Below are 20,618 nucleotides of genomic sequence, written 5' to 3' on the forward strand. Positions count from 1 at the left end.
ACACGGGGAGGATGTGCAGACTCCGCACAGACAGTGACCCAAGCCGGAATCGAACCTGGGACCCTGGAGCTGTGAAGCAATTGTGCTATCCACAATGCTACAGTGCTGCCCTACGTTGAGTTTATACCCCGAAAAGTCCCCAAACTCCCTTAGGATCCGCATGACCTCCGCCATCCCCTCCACTGGATCTGCCACATACAGCAACAGGTCGTCAGCATACAACGACTCCCGATGTTCCTCTCCCGCCCGGACCAGTCCCCTCCATTTCCTGGACTCCCTCAGTGCCATGGCCAGAGGCTCAATTGCCAGTGCAAACAACAAGGGAGACAAGGGGCACCCCTGCCTCGTCCCCCAGTACAGCCGAAAGTACTCCGACCTCCGCCGATTCGTAGCCACACTCGCCACCGGGGCTCAGCCCGACCCAACTGATGAACCCCTCCCCGAACCCAAACCTCCTCAACACTTCCCAAAGATACTCTCACTCCACCTGGTCAAAGGCCTTCTCCGCGAACATAGCTGCCACTACCTCCGCTTCCCCCTCCACCGGGGGCATCATAATCACATTGAGGAGCCTCCGCCCATTTTTATTTAATTGCCTACCCTTCACAAATCCTGTCTGGTCCTCATGAATCACCCCCGGGACACAGTCCTCAATTCTCGTAGCCAGCACCTTCGCCAGCAACTTAGCATCCACATTGAGGAGCGAGATCGGACTATACGACCCACAATGCAGTGGATCCTTGTCTCGCTTCAGGATCAAAGAAATCAGCGCCCTAGACATCGTCCCTCGCCTTATTGAAAGTCCTCACTAGCAACGGGCCCAGCAGGTCCACGTATTTTGTGTAGAATTTAAACGGGAATCCATCCGGTCCTGGGGCCTTCCCCGCCTGCATGCTCCCCAATCCTTTAACCAGCTCCTCCAGCCCAATCGGTGCCCCCAAACCAGCCACCTCCTCCTCCTTCACCCTCGGGAACCTCAGCTGATCCAGGAATCGTCGCATCCCCTCCTCCCCCGTTGGGGGCTCAGACCTGTACAGATCCCCATAGAAGTCCCCAAATACCTTGTTTATTCTAACCGCACTCCGCATCGTATTCCCCCCTCTATCCTTAACTCCACCAATCTCTCTCGCTGCCTCCCTCTTACGAAGCTGATGTGCCAGCATCCGACTTGCCTTCTCCCCATACTCATACGTCGCCCCCTGCGCTTTCCTCCACTGTGCCTCTGCTTTCCCCGTAGACAACAGGTTGAACTCCGTCTGGAGGTTCCGGTGCTCCCCGAGTAGCCCCTCCTCGGGGGCCTCCGCATACCTCCTGTCCACCCTTAAAATCTCCCCCACCAACCTCTCCCTCTTCTCCTTGTGCGCCCTAATGGAGATTAGCCCTCCCCTGACCACCGCCTCCCAGACTACCCCCACCTGCACCTCCCCATTGTCGTTGGCCTCCAAATATCCTTCAATGCACCCCCGCACCCGCCCGCACACCCACTCATCCGCCAATAGTCCCACATCAACGCGGCACAGCTGGTCCCACATCAAGGCGCCACAGTTGGTCCCTCTCCTCCCCCAACTCCAGCTCCACCCAATGCAGGGTGTGGTCCGAGATGGCAATGGCCGAATATTCCGTTCCCTCCACTTTCAGGATTAGCGCCCTACTCAAAATGAAAAAATCTATCCAGGAGTAGGCTCTATGGACGTGGGAAAAGAAGGAAAATTCCCTGGCCAGCGGCCTGACAAACCTCCATGGATCCACTCATGGATCTGGTCCACAAACCCCCTGAGCACCTTGGCCGCAGCCGGCCTCTTACCCGTTCTGGATCTAGAACGGTCCAGCACCGTGTTGTATCCGGAATCCAACCCAGCATGCTTTTCATAAATTCGGCATCATCCAAATTCGGGGCATATACGTTCACCAGTACCACCCACACCTCCTGCAACCTACCGCTCACCATCACATATCGACCCCCATTATCCACTACAATATTCAGTGCCTCAAACGACGCCCGCTTCCCCACCAGTATTGCAACCCCTCTGTTCTTCGCATCCAGCCCTGAATGAAAGCCTGTCCTACCCATCCCTTTCTCAGCCTAACCTGATCTGCCACCTTCAGATGTGTCTCCTGGAGCATAAAGGGACTGAAGGCAGACGTGGTTAAGTGCGCGAACACCCGGGCCCTCTTGACCGGCCCGTTCAGGCCCTTCACATTCCAAGATATCAGCCAGATTGGGGGGGGCTACTTGCCGCCGCCGCCCCGCCCCCCCCCCCCCCAACCTAGCCATCTCCTTTTCTAGGTCAGCCACGTGCCCACGCCTCCCGTCCCCCAGGCGGTAGACCCCCGCCCCGACTACCTCTCCTACTTCCAGCTCCCCGTTGGTCAATGCAGCAGCAACCCTATTTTCCCACCCTCCCCCCGCTAGATCCACATCTATCCATTTTGCTCCCCCCCATGACACTCCCGTAAGTCAGCTGACTCCTGCTGACCCCGGCCTCTCCCGTCATTCCATCGACCCCCCAGTGTGAGAATCCCCCCTCCCCTTGGCAGTCAGTGTGCGCTCCTCTCCAGCACCGCCCCCCCGCCCCCTATCCTTCCCTAACGCGGGAAAAAGCCCGCGCTTTCCTGAGCAGGCCCCACCCCTCTGGCGCAGCTCCTTTTTGCGGCCTTACCCCAACTCCCCATCCCTGGGCCTCCACTCCCCCTCCTCCTCTGTGGGGGCCTGCCCCTCCAACACCGACGCCCACACTCTCCCACATCAAATCTATTCACCCATCCCCACCCAGCACTCAAACCAAGAGAACATTCCCCAAACGTAATAAACACAGTGAACACAGGAAAACATCCCCCCACGACAAACCCTCAATTTGAGTCCAACTTTTCAGTTTGTATAAAGTTCCATGCCTCATTGGGCGTTTCAAAATAGTGGTGCCGATCTTGGAACGTGACCCACAATCATGCTGGCTGCAGCATACCGAACTTCACCCCCTTCCAATGGAGCACCGCCTTAGCCAGATTGAAACCAGCTCTCTTCTTGGCCACCTCCGCACTCCAGTCCTGGTAAATTCGGATCTCCGTGTTCTCCCACCTGCTGCTCCGCTCTTTTTTGGCCCATCTCAGGACACACTCTGTCCATAAAGCGGTGGAACCTCACCACTACAGCCCTTGGCGGCTCGTTAGCTTTGGGTCTCCTTGCCAGGACCCGATGAGCCCCATCCAGCTCCAGGGGCCTCGGGAAAGCTCCCGCGCCCATCAGCGAATTGAGCATCGTGCTCATATATGCCCCGGCATCGGGCCCCTCCACTCCTTCAGGGAGACCCAGAATCCGAAGATTTTTCCTCCTCGAGGTCTCCAGGTCCTCGAAATTTTCCGCCCATCTCTTGTGCAGCGCCTCGATCTTCACCGCCAGGCCCAAGATGTCATCCTTGTTCTCCGAGGCTTTTTGCCGCACCTCCCGGATCGCCGCCCCTTGGGCCTTCTGGGTCTCCACAAGCTTCTCAATCGCCGCCTTCATTGGCGCCAGCATTTCTGTCTTCAGCTCCTCAAAGCAGCGTTTAAGAAACTCCTGCTGCTCCTGCGACCACTGCACCCACGTTGGTTGGTCTCCATCCTCCGCCATCTTGCTTTTCCTCCCTCGCACTTTTCGCTGCCCCAGGATCACTTTTTTAAACCGCTGCACTCCTGGTCCAATCCATATAATGTCGGGGGGGCCTTGCTGTCACCTTCCCACACTGGAAGCCGTCGAACAATTGCCGTTGCGGCCCATCTGGAGAGCCCAAAAGTCCGTTCCCGGCGGGAGCTGCCAAACGTGCGACCTACCTAGGCATAGCCGCAACCGGAAGTCTCCTTTCTACACATTATCACCACCCATTATGTACCCCCTTGGCTCCTTTGAACGATTATCTGTGCAGCAAGGCCCAGGTGACAGAGACTAGTCCTGCAGTGATGCCAGTAAAAAGAGCTACTTGGGGCGAGATACCCCCACCCCCATAGGCACCTCCAAAACAGGAACAATTGCCACATGCATCTCAGTCGCAAGGCACACTAATTGGAGAGGCAGCCTCCACCTTATCCAATGTCACAAGAGGAACACAATATAGAAGTGACAGAGCCAAGGTCACTGCGTCAGCTAGAGGACTGAGTGGGTCATTAGGGTTTCTACCACCTGTAATGAGCCCTTTTTGAGCACTGTAAATATTGAAACATAAAAAGTAGTGAAGGGAGACAAGAGTGTATGAACAATGGTAGCGAAACATCAGGGCAGCGTACACCCTTCATTAGTAGAAAGAGTTGAACCGTTTAAATCGGTGTCTCTTATCTCAGGTTCTCGTAAAAAGATGTAATCATCTCTTCAAAAGGATGTCCCTTACACCCTAGAATCCATGCACGTAGTTTGGGGCATGGAATGAAGAGTTGCAGCATCATAGACGATGATGGGAGTTTTGGTAGCTGCCAGAACATGAGTGCATACAGGCAGGAAGCTCTTGTTATGATAATAACAGCTCTGTTGAACATTGAATGAGAATGTCTTTCCTCTTGATGAATATCACTGGACGATCACTAAATACCCCGATGACCACATGGGCATAATCAATGATGCTCAGTTCTTGGGAGAATCCAGTGATGAAGGTGAAACCCACTGCCCTTTGCACTTGCGGGGTCCATCTGTCTGCAAGTGTGTGCAGCTATTTGCAAATTGCCACAAAAGATCCACTGCTGATCCTTGGATGCAGCCAGAGGCAAAAAAGATCAAGGTCACAGTGGCTGATGGCTACTGGCAGGCATGGCCAACCATATTGTAAGAATTGAGGTCTTCCGCAACAAGGCCGTAAGTCGTTGTGACTATCTGCTTGGTGTTGCAGCCTCCTGCAGCACCGATTCTTTGGCATGTCTAGATAGTTGTCCCCTGTGGGGAGATACATGCCACATTGTGAGTATGGCTTCCGCTGCCTTACTGCTGCTCATTAGATCCAGGGATCTGTCTTTCCTCCTTATTTCCATCAGATCTGAAATTGGAAAGCTGTGCCTCCAGTGTCAATCGCTGTCCCCCTTGCACTTGGGTAGCCTCCCAATTGTGTTAGGAAGCCATTCCCCTTCTTCGTTTGCCCCATGATGTTAGAAGGATGATGATCCCTGCACTGCCAAGCACTTGGTGGCCATTCTCCCCACAACCTGTGCAAGCACCAGTGTGCCAGTAACCAAATCCCCTCTGAACCCATCTTCCTTTTGTAGGCCCACCTAATTTTCTAGGGGTGTTCATGGCTGACTCCTTTGTGTATCTGCCTCCATATGCCCATTCTGCCCCTAACCCAGCACGCAGCCACCAGTCTTCAATTAACTCTTTAACAACTTTAAGTGCAGTCGGCAACAGATCGGGCAGGCTCTTGGGGCTGCCCTCTCCCCATCTTGTGAAAGTTGCTAGTGGCAAGGCAGCCTGCGCAGGTATTTTCATTCCCGGTCTGCCCCCATTGCCATCCTAATCTTCAGGCAGCTTCCAAATGGGTTCCAGCCACATGGTGTCATGTTTATACTGTCTGGAACGGAATCATACAAACATAAAAACTTCCCTCCATAAACCTGTCTGCCCTATTTCACTCTCCTCCTTTAACCAAGTCTTCATTGACAACTGCCCTAATATCTCCTTATGTGGCTGAGTGTCAAATTTTGACTGATAATGAACTGTGGAATGCCTTGACATGTTAGGCCAAAAGGGTATTTAGAAGCTAGAAGGTCAAGATTTGTTACATAGTTTTCACCTGTTACTCCATCCAGAGGTCATCCAGGCTTTTGTCGAAGTTTGTCTTTAACTCGTTCGAAATCTTGTTCACTTGCTTTAATTGTCAATTTAGTTTGAAACGGTTTTCTGGGTTTACTTTCTCCAGACTATTGTTGCACCGTCAATATGACGCGAGGCAGGTTGAGGTAATGTCAATTGAAGGCTTTATTAAGCAGAACTTTATCCCCAGCAGTGTGGTTACAGAATGCAGCTGCTGAGGGAAAAACTGGGTTCTTATACCGGCATTTCCGGGTGGAGTCCAGTAGGTGGCAGATCCTATCAGGACCTGGCATCCCTCCACCAATAGCCTGTCGACACGTGGTGTACCGTATTACCCCTAATACATACCACCACATTCACTCCTTGTTGAAAAAAAACCAGCGGGATGGTGGTTCGCATGGTGGTAGGGGTTTGCAGAGTTGGTACTGTGCCGTAACATTGAACAAAACACAAAATTATCGCTTCAACTGGGCCAAACAGGGTCTGCATGATGCCATAATTATAACAAGACACAATAACTGAAAACTGGGCCAACGGGCCAAACAGGGTCGGCATGATGCCATAACTATAACAAGACACAATAACTGAAAACGTTGAGAGTTAAAGTGATTCGATGAGCCGGATGGGCGCCCTGGTCGTCCTTTCCGATCGTCTCGGGCGTGGTGGTGATGGCGCTGGCTCGAGTCCCATCGACTCTGGGAGCGTAGCGCTGTCCCCTGTGTCCTTACTCCTGGGCGGGTCTGGGAGGAGAATCGAACCCCCCGGGAATAGGGTGGCTGCGGGATGAAGGATGAACTGGCGGGAGTGAGGAGGGGGTGATTGGCGTTGGGGGGGGGGGGGGGGGGGGGGGAGGGTAGCTCCGGCGGGCGCCAGCTCTCGCAGGGAGACCGGTGACCTGTCGGCCATCGGGGTACTCCACATAGGCGTATTGCGGGTTGGCGTGAAGGAGATGCACCCGTTCCACCAACGGATCTCACTTGTGCGCGGGCGCACGTTTCCGGAGCAGAATGGGTCCCGGAGCTGTTAGCCAGGTCGGAAGTGGCGTTCCAGAGGAGGACTTCCTAGGAAAGAGGAGGAGGCGCTCGTGAGGCGTTTGATTCGTGGTGGTGCACAGCAGGGACTGGATAGAGTGAAGGGCATCCGGGAGGACTTCCAGCCAGCGGGAAATTGGGAGGCTCCTAGACCGGAGGGCCAGCAGGACGGCCTTCCAGACCGTTCCATTCTCCCTTTCTACATGCCTGTTCCCCCGGGGGTTGTAACTGGTCGTCCTGCTCGAGGCTATGCCCCTGCTGAGCAGGAATTGACGCAGTTCGTCACTCATAAAGGAGGACCCCCTGTCGCTATGGATATAGTCAGGGAAACCGAACAGTGTAAAAATGGTACCGAGGGCTTTAATGACCGTGGACGCTGTCATGGCGGGGCAGGGGATGGCGAAAGGGAAACGGGAGTATTCGTCAACGACGTTCAGGAAGTTCGCGTTGCGATCGGTGGAGGGGAGGGGGCCTTTGAAATCCAAACTGAGGCGTTCAAAGGGTCGAGGAGGCCTTAACCAGGTGCGCTCTATCTGGCCTGAAAAAGTGCGGTTTGCACTCACCGCAGATCTGGCAGTTTCTGGTGACTGTTCGGATGTCCTCGACGGAGTAAGGGAGGTTGCGGGCCTTAAGGAAGTGGTAGAAACGAGTGACCCCCGGGTGGCAGAGGTCCTCGTGGAGGGCTTGGAGACGGTCCACTTGTACATTGGCACATGTGCCGCGAGATAGGGCATCTGATAGCTCGTTCAGCTTTCCAGGACGATACAAGATCTCATAATTGAAGGTGGAGAGTTCGATCCTCCACCGCAAGATCTTGTCGTTCTTGATCTTGCCCCGCTGTGCATTATCGAACATGAAGGCAACCGACCGTTGGTCAGTGAGGAGAGTGAATCGCCTACCGGCCAGGTAATGCCTCCAGTGTCGCACAGCTTCCACTATTGCTTGTGCCTCCTTTTCCACTGAGGAGTGGCGGATTTCTGAAGCGTGGAAGGTTCGGGAGAAGAAGGCCACGGGTCTGCCTGCTTAGTTGAGGGTGGCCGCCAGAGCTACATCCGATGCGTCGCTCGCGACCTGGAAGGGGAGGGACTCGTCGATGGCGCGCATCGTGGCCTTTGCGATATCCGCTTTGATGCGGCTAAAGGCCTAGCATGCCTCTGTGGTCAGGGGAAAAATAGTGGACTGGATTAGTGCACGGGCCTGGTCTGCGTACTGGGGGACCCACTGGGCGTAATAAGAAAAGAAGCCCAGGCAACGTTTCAGGGCTTTGGCACAGTGGGGGAGAGGGATCTCCCATGAGGGGGCGCATGCGTTCAGGGTTGGGGCCTATCACTCCATTACGCACTACGTAGCCCAGGATGGCTAGACGATCGGTGCGGAACACGCATTTTTCTTTGTTGTGAGGTTCAGGGCGTGAGCGGTCTGGAGGAATTTTTGGAGATTGGCGTCGTGGTCCTGCTGGTCGTGGCCGCAGATGGTGACGTTGTCGAGATACGGGAATGTGGCCCGTAAACCGTGCTGGTCAACCATTCGGTCCATCTCTCGTTGGAAGACCGAGACTCCGTTCGTGACGCCGAATGGAACCCTTAAAAAGTGGTATAACCGCCCGTCTGCTTCGAAGGCAGTATAGTTGCGGTCACCGGGACGGATGGGGAGCTGGTGGTAGGCGGATTTGAGGTCCACGGTGGAAAAGACCTTGTACTGTGCAATCCGATTGACCATGTCAGATATGCAGGGGAGAGGGTACGCATCTAGCTGAGTGTACCCGTTGATGGTCTGACTATAGTCGATGACCATCCTCTGTTTCTCCCCGGTCTTAACAACTACCACCTGGGCTCTCCAGGGACTGTTGCTAGCCTGGATGGTGCCTTCCTTCAGCAGCCTCTGGACTTCTGACCGGATAAATGCTCGGTCCTGGGCGCTGTACCGTCTGCTCCTTGTGGCGACGGGTTTGCAATCGGGGGTGAGGTTCGCAAACAAGGAAGGCGGTTCAACCTTGAGGGTCGCGAGGCCGCAGACAGTCAGTGGGGGTATAGGGCCGCCAAATTTAAATGTTAAACTCTGGAGGTTGCATTGGAAGTCCAACCCTAGGAGTGTGGGCGCACAGAGATGGGGGAGGACATACAGCTGGTAATTTCGGAACTCCCTCCCCTGCACCGTTAGGTTAGCGATGCAGAACCCCGTGATCTGAACGGAGTGGGATCCCGCCGCCAGGAAAATTTTCTGGGTGCTTGGCCGAATTACGAGGGAACAGCGCCTTACCGTGTCCGGATGAATGAAGCTCTCTGTGCTCCCAGAGTCGATAAGACACGGCGTCTCGTAGCCATTCATTAGGACTGTAGTGGTGCAGTCTGGAGCGTCCGGGGTCGCGACTGGTCGAGGGTCGTCGAAGCCAGACGTGGTTGTTGAAGTTGAGCATCGTAATCAGGCCGTCGTGTGGCAAGCTGGTAGCGAGCAAAAACCTGGTTGACGGGCCGGATGTAGATATCCTTCAGCGCGGCGATGGCACCGGTGAAACCGTCCTTGTCCTCGATAAGGGAGTAGACGTCAGGACTCACCCTGGAATAGAGGACCTGCATCTTTTGTTCGTCTGTCGGTGTGCCGGGGTACGTTCGGAGGTAGCCCTCAAAGCATGCCATCCAGTGCTTGAAGATAGAGGCCAAGTTAGCTGCTTGGGGTGCGATGCGCAGGCACTCCGGAGTGATTCGGAGCTCCATGTTCCCACGTCGTTTTCTTCAATTTAAATTCTGCTTAATAAATTGTAGCACCGTCAATATGACGCGAGGCAGGTTGAGGTAATGTCAATTGAAGGCTTTATTAAGCAGAACTTTATCCCCAGCAGCGTGGTTACAGAATGCAGCTGCTGAGGGAAATGGAGGGAAAAACTGGGTTCTTATACCTGCATTTCTGGGTGGAGTCCAGTAGGTGGCAGATCCTATCAGGACCTGGCATCCCTCCACCAATAGCCTGTCGACACGTGGTGTACCGTATTACCCCTAATACATACCACCACAACTATTTAGTATACTTCACATCTCCTTTCAATATATAAAATGTTTTTCTAACATTTCACTTAAATTCTGGTTCCGAACACTTACGATCGATTTGTATGACGTTACTTTGGCTCTAAGGAAATTGTACATGAAGTGATATCTCCCAGCACGTGCGCTGTCTGACACAACCAACAAGCCAGAAAATAAACATCAATTGGTGAATTTAACAGCAGTTAAATGGTTGGTGGTGGCCATTACTTTTTGCAGTTGCAAAGGCTGGTTCTATGTTTCTGCAGGCGTGTGTACCAACCACACAGTGTTGCAATACAAATTAAATATAAAAAGACAATGTCTCTCTCCGTCCCTCCCCGATCATGAAATCTCAGTTTCCATATTTAAATCCAAAAAGTAATCTGGCCATAAAAACTCTTTGCGAACGTATGAGGACGGTTACGGTATTGCACTACACAACGCATATTTTAAACTACAAGATAGTAAACTAAACACTGCAGCTGGTGACAGCTTCTCAAAACACACTTAATACTTCAAATATTTGTCCTAATTCAACAAGCCAATTTGAACCTATACCATTGTTTAATTTGCTGTCAACCAAATGTATACACATTGAAAAACGTAACCAGACAACTTACCTGGGATCTGTGTTTTATGTTGTAATTTTCAAGTTTTCCTCCACAAAGAATAATAAGCTTATCTAGTAACGAAAGAAGGAAGTTTATTGCATAACATCCGTCCTCATTTCCTCTGATCCAAGCGATCCGATCACCCCGCAGGTGTCTTTTGGAGTAACCAGTTCTCTGACCAGCTAACTGTCCATCTCGTAACGCTCCAACAGAATACAAGTTACGAACTTCTTCATAAATACAATCTCCGACTATACTTCCCAAAAAGTTGTCAATATAATAATAGCCGTGTTCGATTAAACGAGGAACAATGCATTCCCTCACTTGTTTCTCGAGGTCTGAAAACATCTTAGCAAAGCGCAAATCGAATCCTATCAGAGGATCCAGGGTTACTATTTTTTTTAAACTTAAGTTTTTTTAGAAACCTTTGACCAATGAGCTTGCAAGAGTTCTTGACCTCACTGAGTAATATCGCTGTTTCCGCCTTTGACTCAGATAATTAATATTTTCTGTCGTAGAAACATTCGGACCTCAATTCCCTGCACATCGGTACTTCTTAAAACTGGCCTTCTGGCACCAACGCTCTTGAACTTACACCATCCACTGATTACACAACAGCAGGCCGGCGACGTGCCGAGTGTGGGTGGGAGGAGCTGGGAAGAGGCTGGGCCGGCACTGCCCCGCCGCCATTGAGGAATTCCAGCATAGCATGTAGGCAGGGTTGCACGGTGCCAGCCTGTTAGCCAACAGCTCTTTCATCAGTACGCAGAAATATTAGGCGAGAAAAGAAAATGGGCACAGTTTTCCGGTGACATATTCACGGTCTCTTTCTTTATGGCTGGAAAACCCTGCACGTGACATTTAATTGAAAATCATTAATGTGACTGAATCATGAAACGTACTCATTCAAGTGCGCCGCTTTTTGTCGATGACAGAAATTGAAGGAACTAGCAGATATCACCAAATATAAGTACTGTAATAAAGAAAGAAGTTTCAGAGTCAAGAAGTTTTGATTAAATAATTAGATTTAAACCAAACTTAAAAGTGCATTCACGTTATAACTTGTTCCATTCACGTCAACTCTCCAATTACGGTGCAGATGCAATCTGAATCCAGAGTAAGGGCACCAGAGGAGAACAAAGTGAAATTACTTGGTGAATGGAGTCTCTCTGCTTCACTTTGGTGCTGTTTTTTGTCTTGTCTCCAGACTGGAACCAACAATTTGAGTAGTGGTAGCAGCAACTGATATTTATGTAATAGATTTAATGGATGAAAACATTTCCAGGTGCTCCGCATAAGTGTAATCAGAAAAATAAATGATGCCTAACCAAAGGGACTGACTAAAATTTTGGTCATGTAGCTGGCTTTAAGGGGGGTCCTAAAGGGGGGAAAACTGCTTCACTGATACCCCCCCCACATCATCAGTGCACTGTGGCCGCAAAGTGTACCTTCTTCAAGCTGTGCTTCAGCAACTCTCCAAGGTTTCTTCGAAAGCACCTCCTAAGCATGAGAAAACCATGATCTGCATCTCCTAAGCACAAGCGAACACCATGATCCATAAGTTCTCCTTCAAGTCACATACCATCCTGACTTGGAATTGTGTTGCTGTTCCATCAGTGGAAAATATTTTAATTACACAGTGGTTACCAAGCAGTGGTTCAAAGGTGGCACAGTGGTTAGCAGTGTTGCCTCACAGTGCTAGGGACCCGGATTCGTTTCCAGCCTTGGATGATTGTGTGGAGTTTGCATGTTCTCCCCGTGTCTGTGTTGGTTTCCTTTGGTTGCTCCAGTTTCCTCCCACAGTTCAAAGATGTGCAGGTTAGATGGATTGGCTGTGCTAAATTGCCCCTTAGTGTCCAAAGATATGCAGCTTAGGTGGATTAGCTATGATCAATGTGTGGGGTTACAGGGATAGAGCAAGGGAGTGGGCCTAGGTAGAGTATTCTTTCGGAGGGTCGATGCAGACTCGATGGGCCGAATGGCCTCCTGCTGCACTGTAGAGATTCTATGAAAATGGTGTCCCATTACCAGCTTTAAGAGCAATTAGGTATGCGTAATAAATGCTGCTTTGACAGCATGCCAACATCCTGTAGATGAATAAAAAATACTGGAAAGGCATTTGGAGGGCAAAGCTGACCTTAAACTTGAGGTGTAAATGCACTGCAAAATAACAATCTAATTTGGCTGCATTTTAGTGCCAAGCAAACAAAAATACATACAGGCATTAAAAGGGATAGTAACGAGGATGGATTTACAATGAAACACACCGTGCCTAGGCGCAGGGCCTCAACCAACGGGGGGCCCCAATTCTGGCAACCCTGTTGTACTGAAGGACCAGGTACTGGAACACTCAGAGTCAGCTCAGTTGGAGTGGACATCAACGTGGCCAGATAGTTAGCAGGGCATTCAATCAGAGGCTTATTACTCCCTGTATTTGTTGCAGATAGGCTCAAACGTGAGTCTATCAGCAGTAAATGCAGAGCGAAATCAGACTCTGATTGGATGAGAACCAAAGAGCAGAAACATAAGTAACAGTTGGCAGAAGGTGCGTGCGAGACCATGAGCCAAAGGAGGGCACAACGAGAACACAGCGTGGGGAAGCAGAGGTCTGTGTAAGGCAGCAGAGCAGATCTCCCACCCCCCAGGCCAGCAGCAGTCACGCAATGCCTCAAGGCAAGGGAGAGGCGCAGCGGCCACGGCGAGGTCTCAGCATGGGTGAGGCAGGGTGCCTCGAAACCCCAGGTGAGCGAGATTAGAATGGGAAAGTATGAGGGATGGAGGGTGACTCTGAGGGGAAGGAGGTGAAAGTGTGAGGGTGCGGAGGGAGGAGGAATGTAAGGGGGTTGGGTTCCAGGGAAGGAGAGAATACGAGGGGGCTGTGGTGAGGGAAAGTTTGTGAGGGGGTTGCGGAGAGGGAGAGTTTGTGAGGAGGGAATGAGTAGACTGAGTGTTGTTTGAAATCCATGATCAGAATCACAGTTTCATAGTTAAAAAAATAATCAATTTTTGTGGAGCCATTTTTGTAATTTGGAACCTGATAAAAAATGTGGGACTGACTGTATGAACGCCTGCTCATTTAGGTACTTTATTAGCTTCGTAAAATCAGGATCAGTTTCTTTAGTAATATGAAGCAACACTATCAATCTGGCAGTCAAAAATGCAGAAAAATTAAGGCGAGGCAAGAGGACAAAGCTAAGCAAAAAGACAGTTTGTCATTTCATTTTTAAAATCTCAAAGAATTGAACAGTTCACATTCATCCAAAAGTATGGCCAAATTATCTTGATGACTTGCCTATTTTCGGAGATGCCACATTGACTGCAAATGTTGAACAAGTGAACTCTGAAATGACAACGGAACTGCGAGATATCGCTGATTCTGTTAAATTGAGGGGAAAAACCTACCCTGAAGATACTGCCTTATGGCCAAAATATGTTTCACTGGGCATAAAATATTTTGTACTAAAAAAAACAGAAAACATAGATAATATGGAAAATTGGAAAAAAGTGTTTGAGTTTGGAGGCTGAAAGCAGGTAGAAAACTTCACAAGTCCAATTTTCTGAGGATGAAGAGAAATGCGATGATGGAAATTAGGTTTGGGGGAGCAGGTATGGTGAACACAGGGCCTTACTAACTGTAATTACACCTCTGAATAGAACCTATCTGAAAGTGAGTGCTTATTTTATTTAAAATGAGATAATTATGTAGAACTGTTTCTCCTAACAATTGATCTGTTTATAGTTAGTTTTCCATAGGCACATTGCGGGGCCTAACAAAGGTGGCGGTTTATTTTTGGACGATGTTATGGTCACCGGGATGTCGGACTAAAAACATCTGGATAACCACAACGAGGTGCTCTGTCGTATCTCAGCCTCTGGTGTTCGCCTCCCTAGGAAGAAGTGTGTTTTCAAAGCTTGTAGGGTGACTTACTTAGGCTACTATTTGCACCGAGATGGCCTTCACCCGGTCGAAGATAAGGTTCGGGCCATCCGGCAGGCGCCCGTTCCTGAGGGGGCTATGAAACTACGTTCGTTCCTGGGACTCATTAATTATTACGTTAGGTTCATCCCGAACTTGGCGACAATGTTGGCCCCTCTGCACAACTCCTCAAGAAGGGCCATATTTGGTATATGCACCGCAATATGTTCTCCGTTTCACACTTGAAAATAGCACAGGCCGATGAGATCCCGAATGGCAACCTGGTATATTCGTACAACTCCTGGTGAGTATTTACCGTCACGTACATCCACCATTTCGGATTGAGCACCAACTGGAGGTATGCATGGCTCATGTCGAGCTTGGTGAACGGGTATCCCCCACTGAGCTTGTGTAATGGTCCTCGATCCTTGGCATGGGGTAATGGTCTCGCTTGGAGGCCCGATCCATGGTCACCTTATAGTTGCGAGAAAGGCGCACCATGCAGTCGGGCTTCAAGACGGGGACGCCCAACGCTGCTCAATCCGCCAACTTCACAGGGCGGATAATACCAAAGCCTTTGAGGCAGTCAAACACTGTGTCCACTTTAGGTCGCAGTGTGTACGGAACAGGGCGAACACAAATGTACCTTATGTTCTTATTAAAGGGATTCGGGGATCTGGTGTACGGGCCGGAGAGTGGAGCTGAGTCCACAAAGATCAGCCATGATCTCATTAAATGGCGGAGCAGGCTCGAGGGGCCAGATGGCCTACTCCTGTTCCTAGTTCTTACGTACTTATGCTCTTCTTATGTACCTCGGCTGTGCTTCAGGGTCCATGTAAATCCTCGCGGAGGACCCATGGATAGTGTACAGTCTGGCTTTGAAAACCGCAAGGTACTTTGTCAGCACCACGTGTGGGCCCCCATAACTCATCCCGGACAACTGCTGCCAATCGAAGTGATGGTGTTGCAACCAATCTTGGCCAAGCAAGCTGGGGCCATTGCCACCTACCACAACCAAGAGTTGATAAAAACAGATTGCTGCCCATAGACAACCGGGACCATCGTAGTTCCTGCGATCTTCAGCGGCTCCCCGCAGTAGGTGGCCAACCGGGCCTCGGTGTCCTGCAACGATAGAGGCTGAACCCCTGCCCATTTTCTGTCAAAAGTGCCCTTACTGACAGTCAAGACGGCAGCACCGGTGTCTAATTCCATCTGGATCAGATGACCGTTGACATGGACCTTGATCCTAATGGGCACGACTATGGTTGAGGAAATGCCGTACAGCTGCTGGCAATCGTCCTCGGGTTCCCCCACAAAGGTGCAGGACCGAGAAGGGAGGCCAGACCTGGCTGAGCGAAGGGCCATCCTATGAACATCGCTCTCTGTGACCACACCGACTACATGTCCTGCAATAACCGAGGTCTGTCTCATCCAGCTCCCGGGGTCCATGGTGGTTGGTCCGACTCCAGGTAGGCAGTCGTCCAGGGCCGGCAGCCGGGATCGCTCTCCACGAGGAGGGACAGCCTCAATTGAGGACCTCCATCCCCTGCAAGTATTGCACGCCCTGCTCTGCACTGTCCCACGATAGGGCTATCTTTATGGCCCTTTTGAGGTCCAGCTGGGGCTCAGCGAGCAATTTTCACTGGGACGTTGTGTTGCGGATTCCGCAGACCAGTCTTTCTTGCGACATCTCTGAAAGGGCGATTTTATATGTGCAAAACTCTGTGAGGTTCCGGAGGCACGCTAAATATTCCGACACAGACTCTCCAGGGGTTTGTTTAGCCATATTAAAACGGTAGCACTGGACAATGATAGGACAGTCTGGGGTTGAAGTCGGGCGATGGATGGCACGGTAACACCGTGGCTAGCACTGTTGCTTCACAGCGCCAGGGTTACAGGTTAGATTCCCGGCTTGGGTCACAGTCTGTGCAGAGTCTGCATGTTCTCCCCGTATCTGCATGGGTTTTCTCTAGCTGCTCCGATTTCCTCCCACAAGTCCCAAAAGACGTGCTGTTAGGTCATTTGGACATTCTGAATTCTCCCTCCGTGTACCCGAACAGGCGCCTGAATGTGGCGACTAGTGGCTTTTCACGTAACTTCATTGCAGTGTTAATGTAAGCCTATTTGTAACAATAAAATTTAGTTTTTAAAAAAATGCTCCCCTGCCATCAGGGCGACTAAGTCTTCAAATGACCTCGAGTCTGGTGGGGTACGTTAGACTTTTGATTATGCTGAAGGTGGGCGCACCACAGGCCATTAACAGGATAATGGTCTGGCGTTCATCCCCGACAATGGCATTCACTCGTAAAAAATTACACACGCACTCAACGTACTGCAACCAGTCGTCGGTCTCAAGCTTCCCAAAGTTTGGCATGTCAGTGGCTGTTGAAACAACTGCCAAAGGGGTATGGAGAAGCGGCCGAGTACTGCGGAAATGGTACTGTCTGCAACTCCATGACCTTCGTCGCCAGTGTTGGATCCAAGGACCGACCACACGGGAGTGTAAAGGATACAAAAGTTTATTTAAACGTTGAATGAAAACTCTATACCCCATCACTCCCTGAAGGGACTCCCGCAGCCGCATGACAGTGAAGTGAAACCCAAACATGGGCCATGGTTTTTATGTCCAGATTTGTTCCCTGCTAATGAGGGAGCTCTGCGATACCTGTAGTATGATAATGTAAAAGGCAAAACTGTGGATGCTGGAGATCTGAAACAAAAACAGAAAGTGCTGGAAAATCTCAGCAGGCCTGGCAGCATCTGCAGAGGGAGAAATAGAGTTAACATTTTGAGTCCAATATGACTCTTCTTCGGAGCCCTGATAACTTTCTAATTTAACAGAAAACATTCTAGTTTCATAAAAGTCACTTGTTATTTATTAAAACTAATATAGATTAATGAATCATATATATTTTATTCAATGGACAATGTCTGTTTAATAGACAGAATTGAACAATTTAATGATGCCACCAAAATGGCAAAATACACTTTTGCTGCAAACAAATGGTTGCATAGATATGTTTTGATTGCAGAAAATAATAAATTTTGTTCCACTGAAACATTGAAAAGAACATGCTGGTATACTGGACCACGCATCCGATGATTAGTTACAAATTTTAATTACTGACCTTGTGTCTTCCTCTGATTCTGTAGTGCCCAAGGTTCCCGTCAGCATGCAATATAAGTTTATCCATTCTTTGCATAAGAAGTCCTATAGAAGCACAGCCAGGCTCAGTACCTTGAACCCACATTATTTTGTCTCCACGAATAGTTTTATTGGAAGTGCCAGTCGGTGCAGTTACTTCTCTATCTGAACTGGTACTCTGCCCTGCCAGTGTTCCATCCTCAAAACTGCCACTCTGATAGAGAGTTACAACTTCTTGCAAAATTTTGTCGCCAACTTTGTGCCCCAAGAAGTTGTCCACAAAACATAAACCATATTGATTCATGCAAGGTGCTATATGGTCTATTACCAGCCTTGACAGGTTCATTCTCTTACTGCTTGTAGTTTTGGCACAAATCTGTTTATTCACGATATCAGATACTACCCATGATTCGCATTTTAATTGACACTGATCCTCTCTGTTATTAGAAACTCCTTTGGAACACTTTGGTAGTTCATCCTCACTACCGTCATCTTTTCTCTTCACTTCACTGTCATTTTCTAAACTACCTGAACTTTTGATGTTCAGTGGATCCAATGAATCTCCGCGTAGTAATGTTGCTATTTGGGTTTGCACAGCTGGAGGACTGTGCTCCGTGCTGGCATGTGGAGGCTTCGTGTTGTACGTGAGCGACATGTCCACTTGTTTATTTACTTGTTGGGAACACGGGCGTTTGAGCAGCGGTTCCGCGCAGTCACAGTCTGCCAGCGGCGCGCCCGCGCGGTCCTCATGCTCCCAGCGCGGTTCCAGGCGGTGCCAACTGTCACTGGCTGCCACGCGCCGCACAGCCCAGTCGCTCGCCTCCGAGAGCCCGCTCGCGCCCTCCGCTTCCGCAGGCGGCCGTTGGAGCTCAGCCGCGCGCTCGGGTTCCGCCGCTCGCCGGTGCGAGCCGCCTGCGCTGCCACCTGGCATGAGAGCGGCGCTGGCGCTGCCCGGCTCCGCGGCGACCTTGCCCAGCCTGCGCCGGGTGCCCATTGCGCCGCGAAGCCCGGTGCCGCCGGGTTGGTTTTCCATGCCTCTCACTTCTGGAGCCTGGGAACAAGTCTCTGGTAAAGAAGCTCGCTTTCCGCCGGCCGCTCGGTTACGTTCCCGGGTCCCATTTTCCTGGTGGAGCAAGTAGTCCGGCTCGCCAAAGTCGAGCCACTTCGCCTCGGTCTTTGAACAGAGGCGATCTCGCGCCTGCTTCTCTTCCTCAAACCTGGTGCGCGTGCTCGCAGCGGCCTCTCCCTCCGAGCAGCCGAGGTGCCGCGAGCCACTCTCATTTCCCAGGCGCTCCTGCTTGCGGCAGCCGCTGTCCTGCTGCTGCATCACCGAGTCCCCGAACATCTCAGCCTGTTCCACCTTTCACACGGACTGGATTGTAGTTTTAACAAACCGTTAATCACAGAGTAAACTTCATTAGCAAAACCCCATTGTACCTGAGGCAACCTTCAAGTGTGCGCGCTTTCGAAATGTTCCCATTGCTAAGAAATTTTCCATAGGACATCTATCTCCCTCCGCCCAACCCCCTCTATCAAACGAGTCCATAAAGTTATAAAACTTATTGGGTAATGAATGTTTGATATGCACGCATCAGAAGGTGCATCACGGTTCTGCATTTATACCGAGGTTCTTATTTACACCCCTGCCCATGTGACATGTATTTTGGGAAATGTAGGAAGGGCAGATTTAACACTGACCGAAGTGAATGTGTAGCAGAGGCAGGTTAACGACTTGTAAGTGCTATGCCTGGATATTACTCCAACAGAAGTATTGTGAAAATGTTTACAGTACATACAGAAAGAATCCATTCTGTGCATCTTGCCAGCTCTGAAGAACAACTCACCTAGTCCTACTTACCTACCTTTGCCCTGAAATTTTCTTTTGTTTCAGATAAGTATCCAATTCTCTTGAAGGTTTGAATCTACTTTCATCTTCACATTCTTCTTGAAATATGAATCCCAGAATTTGACATGCTTCTGTAGCCATCTCAGATGGCCACCTGCAAAGGACCATGGGAATTATGGCCAACCCAGGACTCAGACACACTCAGAGCTTGTGTGTGTATTTGCAACCCAGATAGCTAGACGTGATCGAACCCCAGGCTCGTTTGCAATCTAATGGCACATTTCCCCAGAACAAAAGGACTGTACTCTGGTAACATGCAGACTAACCGGCGCCCCTCCCTTTGCTAAGAAAGCCCAGACAGCCAAGGTCAATGACCGCTCAGGACCACGCCCAGCTAGCAAGGCACCCGCCCCTTTATTGGCCAAAATCGAAGGCAGTGATCGAAGCCTGCCGAATTATTGGGTCCAAAGCTAAGGACCGCCCCAAAGAGCGCAAAATCCCAGAGGGATAAAAAGAGACACAACCATGTGTTCGGTATCTCTTGGCCCCGGCCTCCACCTAAAATCAAGTGTAGAATTACGACCAGAAGACAAGTTCAAGACCACCGATCGATACCAGACGGATGAGCCCAGCAGAAACAAAGCCATTTCTTCTACCCAGCCACGCAAGATCCGAACAAAGGCCTTGTTCATCTGTAAAGAGCTGGTTGCCCTAAAGTTAAGTATAGGTTATTGTAGTTGTTAGGTGTAGTTTAACTTGTAGTGTTTTATGTTGCATGTCGAAGTAATCCCTGTGTGTAAATAAACTATCTTTGAACTTGAACTGACTAACTGGTTGTTTGGTCTTTGATCGATATCCGGTAAAGCCTTGTGGTTATATCATTTGATACCTGGCGACTCTGAAAAGCAATATTATCATTAATAACTGCCATATCTAGTTAATTTGGCAACATTATTGGTGCCGATTAGCAACATTATTGGTGACGCTGGTGGGATAGTATTCCACTCATTAAAAAGAGCAACATTATTGGCGACATCTGACGGGACTCGACCTAGAAGTGATTTTGCCACTCTGAGAGAACCTACAAAACTTTGCATTAGAAATCCAATTGAGGAAAAGTGAAAGAAACCAGAAGTGTAAAGCCCGTATCGATCAAATCACCAAGTTTCGGAAGTGTGTATTAACCTGCATGTGTACTAACCGGGATTTAAGGTAAACTCGTTAGATTTCGCGTAAAACTATCAGGAGTATTGTGAACCGGAAAATAGCCGAGGCCATACCCACT

The 20,618-nt window shown here is 50.2% G+C and overlaps 1 protein-coding gene and 1 long non-coding RNA gene across 3 annotated transcripts in view; one reads left to right on the forward strand and one right to left on the reverse strand.

The window, feature by feature from the left end:
* egln3 (egl-9 family hypoxia-inducible factor 3) overlaps window positions 1–18,956 on the reverse strand; it is a 108,700-nt gene extending 89,744 nt beyond the window's left edge. Inside the window, exon 1 of one of the 2 annotated variants that reach the window (XM_072488547.1) lies at window positions 17,471–18,956. In XM_072488547.1, the coding sequence (XP_072344648.1) occupies window positions 17,471–18,832 (1,362 nt within the window). In that variant the 5' untranslated portion in view covers window positions 18,833–18,956. Of the gene's footprint in view, window positions 1–10,435; window positions 11,043–17,470 lie in introns of those variants that run through there. The other variant, XM_072488556.1, reaches the window with a different exon arrangement.
* LOC140399205 (uncharacterized) lies at window positions 18,397–20,159 on the forward strand. The gene is made up of 2 exons (XR_011937664.1): window positions 18,397–18,555; window positions 19,379–20,159. It is a non-coding gene; the product is annotated as an uncharacterized lncRNA (long non-coding RNA).
* The last annotated feature ends 459 nt before the right edge of the window (window positions 20,160–20,618 follow it).

The sequence above is a fragment of the Scyliorhinus torazame genome, chromosome 2 (assembly GCF_047496885.1).
Source record: "Scyliorhinus torazame isolate Kashiwa2021f chromosome 2, sScyTor2.1, whole genome shotgun sequence".
Taxonomy (NCBI): Eukaryota; Metazoa; Chordata; class Chondrichthyes; order Carcharhiniformes; family Scyliorhinidae; genus Scyliorhinus; species Scyliorhinus torazame.